The 9724-nt window shown below is 41.2% G+C and overlaps 1 protein-coding gene across 1 annotated transcript in view; it reads left to right on the forward strand.

The window, feature by feature from the left end:
* The window catches only part of IPO8 (importin 8), a 38568-nt gene extending 30393 nt beyond the window's left edge, over positions 1-8175 (forward strand). The window contains 4 exon segments of the mRNA XM_035127531.3: positions 1183-1388; positions 1850-2068; positions 3376-3492; positions 5112-8175. Coding sequence (XP_034983422.3) covers positions 1183-1388; positions 1850-2068; positions 3376-3492; positions 5112-5206 — 637 coding nt within the window. The 3' untranslated portion in view covers positions 5207-8175.
* Positions 8176-9724: the final 1549 nt, after the last annotated feature.

Consider the following 9724-nt stretch of genomic DNA (forward strand, 5'->3'; position numbering starts at 1 on the left):
GTTAGTGTCAGGAGCCACATGATAGGACCACCTTGGACACCTTTGGATACAAGGTGGAGTATGCACTTAGTAAAATAATTTAACATGTTTAAATGATGAGCAGGGTCGGCTCACCCATGAGGCAAGGTGAGGCGACCGCCTCGGGTGGAAGGATCCACAAGGGCAGCAGATCCAGTCTGCAAGGAATGCTTTGCACCACTGCTGCTGCCCCTGCCCCTGCTCACCCTGCTGTGGTGAGCTCCTTGGAGGCGGGAACTGCTGCCTCCTCAGCACCCCCATGCCAGTGCCAGCTCTACAGCGGCTTCTTGGCGAATATAAGGCACTGCTGGTCCCCTCCCACCCTTGTTCCCATTGTAGAACTTCACTCACCCCTCCTTCCCTGGAGGGGGGGGACAGCATTTTGTGGTTTGCCTCAGGTGTCAAAATGTCTTGGGCCGGCCCTGATAATGAATTTCCCACACAGTCAAAAGAGCAAACAACTCTTCCCTCAAACCCTGCTATGCCCTCCTACTCCAAACAGGTGACTGCACATTGTCACCCTCCTCTGACTGTTTGCTTGTTTCTATGTGGTGACCAATACGTAGACCCCCTGTCATGCAGCATGAAAATGTAAATGCATGATGTAAATGAGATACTTAATTGGAGTTCTACTATGGCTGCCAGTTAGAATCTTTTGGCTGATGTTTGGGTTTTTCTTCTTCTTCTAGCTCCTGTCTAAATTTTGCTTCAGGAATTTCTGCATCTGGTGAATTTTTAAATACATAATTAAAAGTTATGTTCGTTCCCTTTAAACAGTGTCTACAAAAAAAGAAAGAAAGGAAAAGCAGTATTGGGCCTATGTAAGGGAAGCATCCTAGTATGGGTTGTCCTCATCTACTACCTCAGACAGGGAGGCCTCTTTCAGAGAGCCTATTTGGTTGGTATGCTGCCACCTCTGAGAGTGAGTGGGAACCAGAGCAGAGCCTCCCAGGCTGCTCTTAAAGTAATCCTCAGCCTTTGACAGCTCTGTTTTCTGATTTAAACAGTATTGGTTTCTTGATTAATTTCTTTTACCTGGTTTTAAATTGTGCGACTATAAATTGTTGTAACGTGGTCTGATATCTCATTGTGAAGGGCGTTTAAATAAACCTATAATAAATAAAAATGGGAGATTCTCACTCATTCGTGTATTTGTGTGTTTAGCCTCCATGATAGGAAGATGTGCATCATAGGACTGAGCATTTTGATGGGGCTGCCCAACCGACCTCCTGCAGTAGATGCCGTGGCTGCTCAGATTGTTCCGTCGGTCCTCCTTCTGTTCCTGGGACTGAAACAATTGTGTGCCACCAGGCAGCATACGGAACACGAAGAACATGCTAAATCTGAAAAGAATGATGCAGAAGATAATGGTAAAATAATTAATATACATGTATGCATTTCAGTGGAAATGGATTTGGAGAGGGCAGGAGAGAGATGGTTGCTATAGCAATACTGTTTCATCAGCTATCATTTTTCTATTTCTTACTAGCAAAAATACCTATCATAATGTCTTTCAGCTTACTTGAGAGGGAAGGATTGCATATTTCAAAAAAATTCAGAAGTACTTTACATTCCCATATTGAGTTGCAGAATAACCCTCTCTGAGAACTGGGCCACCTCCTAGAAGGATGATGGCCAGCAGTGCAATGTTTGCCTGAGTGTAGTGCTTTCCTTATTCTACATAGGTGAATTGCAATCGCTCATTTATGGGACAGCACTGGGGCCAGTTGTTCAGGAAATTTAAAATATTTTTTGCCCCCCTCCCAAAGTGTCCCATTAAATCCTGAATATATTGTGACATGCCTTCTATTAAAAATAAACTTTTTAACAGAAGAGATTCCAAGTGATGAAGAGGAGGCCAATGAAGTCAGCCAGGAGATGCAGGAAAACCATACAGGTGGTGGCGGTGATGCAGGAGATGAAGATGAAGATGATGACGATGACTGGGATGATGATGCACTGGAAGAAACTGCTTTAGAAGGTTTCAGCACCCCTATCGACCTGGATGATGGTGTGGATGAATACCAGTTCTTTACACAGGCACTACTAGGTACACACATCTGAAACCTAGAGCAATAGCAACAAAATCCACAAATGTCTTCTGTCTTCTCCAAGGCTACAAAGTCTTTGTCAGATTCATTGTTATCTTTGGAGCACAACATTCAGTCAGCTTATTGGCCATCTTTCAGTCCAAAACATGCACTCTGTATCCTACAAGCATTCTGTGAAACTCTAGTTGAACAGAAGATAGAGGAACCCTGCTAAGCTGGAAATCTCTTTGTTTTCTTCTTGCATTTCAGAAAGAGAATCACAATCTCAAGATGTTTTTCTGGGAAGGACTAGCATAGCTTAACCCTGATTTTATTAGCATAGCCTAACTCGTAACTTTCTCCCATCATCAGAAGGATCATAGTCAAGTGGTAAAAAACATTTTTTTGCCAAATGTCCCAGATTCAGATGTACACAAGTCTATTTTATTCAGGGAGATTGTAATGTTGGCTTTGGCAGTCGGAACTCTGGTTCAAGTCCTCTTTGGCTATGACATTCAGATGTTGGCTTTGGGCAACTCTCTCTCAGCCTAATTTACCTCCCTGGATTACAGTGGCACCTTGTTTCTCAAATGGCTTAGTTGTCGAACAAATTGGCGCCCGAATGCCGCAAACCCAGAAGTAAGTGTTCCGGTTTGCAAATGTTTTTTGGAAGCTGAACGTCTGACGCGGCTTCCGCTTGAATGCAGGAAGCTTCTGCAGCCAATCTGAAGCCGCGCCTTGGTTTTTGAACGGTTTTGGGAGTTAAATGGACTATCGGAACAGATTAAGCTTGAGAACCAAGGTACACCTGCAGTTTGAAAACAAAATGAGTTATCACTTCATCAGGTGTCCTTGAGATTATTAGAGCAAGGGCAGGATACAAAGATGATAGGTAAATTAATGCTTACTGGGGTGGGATTATTTAAACCAACAAGTGAATTGAAAGCAGAAGGTCCCAGACTCAATCCCTGGTATCTCCAGGTAAGGGTAGGAAAAGATCCTTGCCTAAAACCCTGGACAGCCACTGCCAGTCAGCATAGATAATACTGAGCTAGATGGACCAATGGTTTAACTTAATATAAGGCAGCTACTTGTCTTCCTAGTTTGTCATCAGACATAAGTTGCCAAGTATGTCAGTATAGTCTTTGCTCACTGGAACAGGTATTTCAGCTCAATACAGTATGCTGAAGCCAAAGGTAGACCATTTCTACTTGTGAAAAGGATTGTTTTAATGATAATGGAGGGAGGAAGGTTTTGGTGGGTTATGTATCTGCCTTTTCTTTCTGAAGCTTTCTTAAAAGAAAGACCATTATCTCTGTGTTGATAGCGATACAGAGCCGAGATGCAGCCTGGTACCACTTGCTGACAGCACCACTCAGCAATGATCAGAAGACTCAACTGCAGGGCATCTATGCATTAGCTGAACACCGGAGGAGTTCGGCAGGTGAGTCTGTTTATCTACTCCATTGCAAAGGTGTCTGTAGAAGCATGCACACTGCACAAATAAGAATTTTAATATTCGCAACCATGTCAAGTAATTCAACCTTCCTCAAGTTTAAAACAAAACAAAACAAAACCAAGTCTTTATTATTCTGATTGCACAAAGAGAGAAGCACATTCAATAGATTTTCTTTGCTTTTGCCCGTTGTAAGAAGCCTTTGTGTACTGGATACGCTTTGGAGGTGGGGAGGTATCTTCAGTTCACAAGGGCTTCTATCCTTTCAAGAGGGACGGATAAGTCTTCAGAGCAAGAGAGAGAATTCTCACTGGTCCTTATCTTCCCTGTAGAGAAGACGAAGATAGAGAAGTGCCAGGGAACATTTGGTGAGAGAAATTGGAGGCAATAAATATGTAAGGGACACAGCAGACAGCAGCAGTATGTATAGAATGGAGAAGCACAACTCAGAGGAAACTGTGCAAGCATAGCTCTTCTTCTGCCCTCCCACCTTTCTCTGTTTCAGTAAGAAAGGACAAAGAAACTTTGGTGAGGGAAGTAGAAATGGAGATATGCAGCAAGTTTTAAAAGTCCACTGAGATTAAATTACAAAAAAGTATTTGTTGCTTTCTATATATTGCCACTATAAATAAACTATCAACATAGTTATTGGAACTATAGCTCAGTGACACAGCACATGCTTCAAATTTAGGCCCCCTGTTCTGTCCCTGGCATCTCCGGTTCAAAGGATTAGATTGGTAGGTAATGATAAGAACCTCTGCTTGCCACTCTGGAGAGCTGCTAGACAAAGTAGATGGCACAGCGCTAGAAGGAACAGTGCCCTGACTCAGCTTTCTATGTTCCTTTGTTAGGCCCTGTTAGACGTCCACTTGATATGGTTAACAATTGTCACTTGGTATGTAGAACCAGTGATTTCTACAGAACATTAGTTGCATATAAATTGAGTTTAGAGACTCCCTAAACAGTCTCTGCATTACCCACCCTTTTTAGGACAGGAAGCTTAAACAAATGAATTATACAGGAATAGATTTTTTCTACTTGTATTGTACGCCATATATTACCTACTTGTCCGTACAAGCTAAATGTGGAAATTGCAGAGTGGGTGTTTTTCTATTGGGCTCAATAGTTTCCCCTTTCCATTACAGAGTACAGTGGTACCTCTACTTACAAATAACTCTACTTACGAATGTTTCTACTTACAAATGGAGCTCCATCCGCCATCTTGGATGCGGTTTAGATAGGATTTTTTCTACTTACGAATTTTTAGATAGGATTGCTTCGACTTACGAATTTTTTCTCCCAATGCATTCCTATGGGATTCGACTTACAATTTTTTTCGACTTACAAATGTGCGTTCGGAACGCATTAAATTCGTAAGTAGAGGTACCACTGTATTACCTATCTCCAGTAGTGGAGGAACAATATAGAGGTATACAAATCTGCAAGATTATTTTGTTCCTCACGCTTTCCCCCCAAATTTGGTGGTACTTCAGAAATTTCAATCTTTTAAGAAAATAAATGCATGCATTTGGAAGGAGGTTCATTAGTGCTGTTAAAAAAAACATACTTTCTATCCATCTCTTACACTTATTTCTTTTTAATTCTAGAATCAAAGAGGATAGAGCAGCAAACGGGCTTCACGTTTGATAACAAAGGACTGGTCTCTTCATTTAACTTTGGCAATCCTCCAGGGAGCAACTGAAGGAGGAAGAGACGAAAGCTTAAGGGACTCTGCAGAATATTTCATTATTGCATTTTATTAAAACAGCAACACACATTTGTGACTTGTGAGCAGACAAGGGAAGGTAATGGAGTGCTCTGGAAGATGATTTCCCTTTGGGAAAGGCAGTGGTCAACCCTCTTTCCTCTCATTAGGACACTCTTTCTAACCAGCTACTGTAATGTATAAATTCTTGTGGTATTTTTCTAAGTTGTTGGACTGAAGAACGTCTCTGTTCCTGCTCTTCCCAAGGAAATGGGGAAGCAGCTGTATGGAATTGGATTGAGTTGCACTTCTCAGGTCTTTGCCATGTGAAATTGAAGGGGTCCTATGGATAACAGTGCCTTCTGTTGTATATGGATTGCCTGAACAAATAATTTTGGAGTGCATAGTGCATTTTTTATTTTAAGGAAGGACATTTAATAGGCACACTTCAAATCTTGCTTTCCTGTAGTGAAATCATGGCTGTATTTTGTCAGTCACAAACTTCACACCGTTGCCTACGCAAACCTTTCAGCTTTCCTGAGTTCATCTGTATGTGTCCAGGGTAATAATTTCTCTTGGAGTTATCAAGAATAACCTTTATGTTCACAGCTGTTACCAGAAAGCAGATCTTCCCATGGAAAGTATTTCTTTAGATTTCTACTTGGGGTTTGTTAATGCAGTGGTTTTCAAAGAATCTGCCTTGAGGGAATCCTTTCTGTGTTGCCCTGTCTACCAAGGAACCCATTGTGCATTGCAGTAGGTCCTGGAGTATACCCGTTCTGACTTTTTGAGCCTGCGACCTGACATGTTGTGTCTCACTGTTCTTTCAGGGAAGCTGGTTTGCCAGGTTCAATCTTATTATGAGCCCAAGGTGTCTCCAGAACAGTTTGGAAGCTATTGCTTTTAATGGAGGCATTGTAATTATTGAGGGGGGGGGCAGTTTGTAGATGTAGCAATGGTGTTCCTGGCCTGGCAGGATCTAGAACTATCCCATTGCTCTTAGTGGATTTATTGATGTGTTGGTAATCAAACAGTGGGCTCTGTGAAAAACATGTGCAGTGCATATTTCAAGTACAGCTTTCCCTTTTTAAAATACACAAAAGTGACAAGTGGGGAAAGCCACATTTGAAGCAGGCACGCAACCTTCATAACTGATGCATTGGTACCCAGGCACAAAATATATTGTGAGATGTGGTTTTCAATGTTCAGGAAAAACGTTGATGATAACCTCTCTCTTTCTCAGACCTGTTTCACATAAGTATACCTTGAGGAACACAGCACTAAGCAAAGATAATGAGTTTGATATTTTTAGGAAGAAGCATCAAAATTCTGGTTTGAGGGACGAACAACCTGAAGGTGAGGATAGAGCTTCCTTATGAGATAGGGATGTACTGGGCATTTTTCAAAAACAGCCCCAGCTCTTCATGCCTGTCACATTTAATCACCTAAAGCCATTCATCACTTAAGAAACTGTAAGGGAAGGTGGTTTAATTAAGGGTTTGAATTAAGACACACATTTCCTTGATTCCCTTGTTCAGTTTGTGCTTAAGCTTCCCCTCAACTCTATGTGGCTAGAAGACTAAATTTGTCTGCAAATATTGATTGTCTGTTGAAAATACAAAATTTGGGATCATTGATTAGGTTTGCAGTAAAGGGCTTGGCTTTTTGTGATGGACCACAAGAAGGAACTGGGGTTCTTTCTCTAATTGAAACAGTGAAGACTATTCTGTACAGAGGCAAAGCAGGGTTTGCCACAAAGTGTGCACCAAACAAGGAACGACATGCAGTTGTGGCTTCCTGAAAGGCCGACCAGGCCAACAGCCTCTGTCAGTAACAATCAGACTTTACATTATTAAGTGTACATTTAAAACATTTGGTGTGCCTCTAAAAATTCTAAGTTGGCCTAGAGACTCTGAGGAGCTAGAATATGCTGAATGTGTGCTTCCTTTTATATTTGTTTTGATTTTTTGATCATTCTGCCCCTTTTCTCCCAAAGGCATTTCCTGTAAATGCTTTAGCCCATTACAGTCAATTTCCTTTGTCTGTCCTGGAATGTGTTGTTATGCAGTTGATCAGGAGAATCTTGCTGGGCAGTATTGGTGTGAGGAGGGGGCAGAGTTTGTTGCTCTTCCCCCCTTTCACAACAGATCTTTGTGCAAATATGTCAGCAAAATAAGTATAATTTCACGCATGCAGGAAGGGGATCCACATAGAGCTGACTTTGCTTTCTTTTGAAACATACATTTAAATATGATTATCTTGGATAAAAGATTTGAAGTGTCTTCCAGGATTGTGAGCAGTTCACTGATGAGGTGTTTCCTCCCCATATATATGTTTGTCATATTTTTGTATGTTATACATATATGACTTAAGAGAGCAGTTCCTTGATCTGACAGCTTCATGTTGAGGGGTGACCATTGGAAATTCTGAAATTTAATGATAAGTTCACATGTACCTGTTCAGTGCTGACTGAATTAACAAGTGCTGGCTTACATTCATGTATCAGAGATAAAACACCATAGATAAAAGCTTTCATATTTCCTTACACCAACCAAAACACAGTGCTGTTCTTCAGCTGAGTCAGTTCACTCTATGAACTGCTGGTTACCAACCACAATCAAGTGTAGAAAAACCAAGTGATGTACACATGCATGTGTGAACCAATCTTTGAGGAAATAGAAGTCCTCAAACTGACTTGACAACTGGTGCCAACTTTTACTGGACCTGACAGATCTGTGGATATTCTAGGAAACAAGAGTTTGTACTGTCTAATCTTCTGTAAATGTTCTAGGTAAACCTGTTGTTACATTTCAAACCCCCCGCCCCCCGGAACAGAAAATAGTTGCTAGCTACCACAACCTCCCCTTTCCCCTTTTTGAAGGTTGAAACAACTAGCAAGACTTTCACATCCAAATTAACTCATTAAAACAATGAGGACCATTAAAACCAGGACCATTTTATGCTAACTTTTGAATCGGACTTGTTTTTTTCTTTACTAGAGCTTTGGTTACTGATAAGGGGGCTGAAATCACGAGCAGGGGTTCTTTCATTGATATATGAGTGTGATTACACCCACCCCCGCTTTTTCTTGTGTAAAAGACCATATGTTACCTGCATGATGTGCATGGCCCTTTTCCATCTTTAAATGTTTATTTACCTTTGACTGTTCTTGTAAGAACTTTGAAGTGTTACCCAATATTGTCTTCCCACTACCTCAGGTAACATCAGATGGATGTCACATGGGAGGAGCCCACTACCTGTGTTTTCCTCTTAGAAACTGGGATTGTTCTTCATGGCCTCTGTGTAGTCATACACATGGGTTCTGCACTTGTGCACAGCAACATAAGGGATTTTTTTTATTTTTTTGAGATCTTAAGAAAGCAGGGATGGATGTGATGCTGTTGCTCAAGGGGCAGACAAGCTCCTTCCCACCCTGATCTCTTTCAGTCACGTGGCCTCGATTTTTCTGGTATTACCTGAATGCTAGAAAAGGAAGGAGCTACCTCAAGGGCTCCCCAGGAAACATGAGAAGGGCCTTGAGATTTGCTGCTGTATAATTTGAATTGATAAGCTTTCTTTAGACGTCTCTCATAAGGACTTAGGTGGGTTACGGCAATAGTCCTTTACCTTTTGTTAAACATACACACACATTGTGATGCAAGTGACTCTGAAATTAATATTTATTCATGACTACTTGTAGAGTTTTGGGCCCAAACTAGAGTGTTAGATCTCAGTCCTCCAAAGTCTATGCTGAACACTCTAGCTGCTGTGCCTAGCTGACTCTTGACTGAAATTGGGTTGTTTCTATCCAGTGCTGAGCAATGCAGATAGCTTTGTTGCAAGACTTAATCATTTTTGTGCCATTCTGGGTAAGTTCTACATTAGATTTTGTAGCCATGAAATTGTAAGTGGTCAGTGTAACTGCTTACAATTAAAGACTGTCTTTCTAAATGGGTCATCCATATAATTCACTCCTTTTTTGCCACTTTCCAGGAGTCTTCTATAGTTAACCATCAAGCCCCAAAAGGTTTGCCCAGGTAACCTATTTATTGAGCATTGATCTTCATTTTGCTTGCACAAAGGTTATATGATGTTCACTCTTTATTGAATATTCATTCTGGTTTGTTTGTGGGGACAATCAGTTCACTTCTCTATCACTTTCCGAACTGCAGAAAGTATTTATTTAAAAGTGGATTGATTGTGCCAGAGCACTTTGATTGCATAAACCTAAATTTCTAATACTGTATGTGATTGAATCCCGCCTGCAAAATGGTGGCAGTCCTAGTGGTGACCTACGTAAGTTGTATACAATGACCATTTTCATTATATTCTCCCATGTATGCCATTTGCAGCAATTCCTGTAAGAGTCATTCCATGGAAGCAATATTTTTCTCTTGGCAATACTACTTCAGTATGAGCCTGAGGACCATCCTTTCTGTGTGTGCTTGTTTACAGGATGACTTGTATTCCCAAGTTCCTCTTTGTCTGAGAGTTGCACTTCAGAGTGTGTTGGAC

The sequence above is a fragment of the Zootoca vivipara genome, chromosome 9 (assembly GCF_965207765.1).
Source record: "Zootoca vivipara chromosome 9, rZooViv2.hap1.1, whole genome shotgun sequence".
Classification (NCBI taxonomy): domain Eukaryota; kingdom Metazoa; phylum Chordata; class Lepidosauria; order Squamata; family Lacertidae; genus Zootoca; species Zootoca vivipara.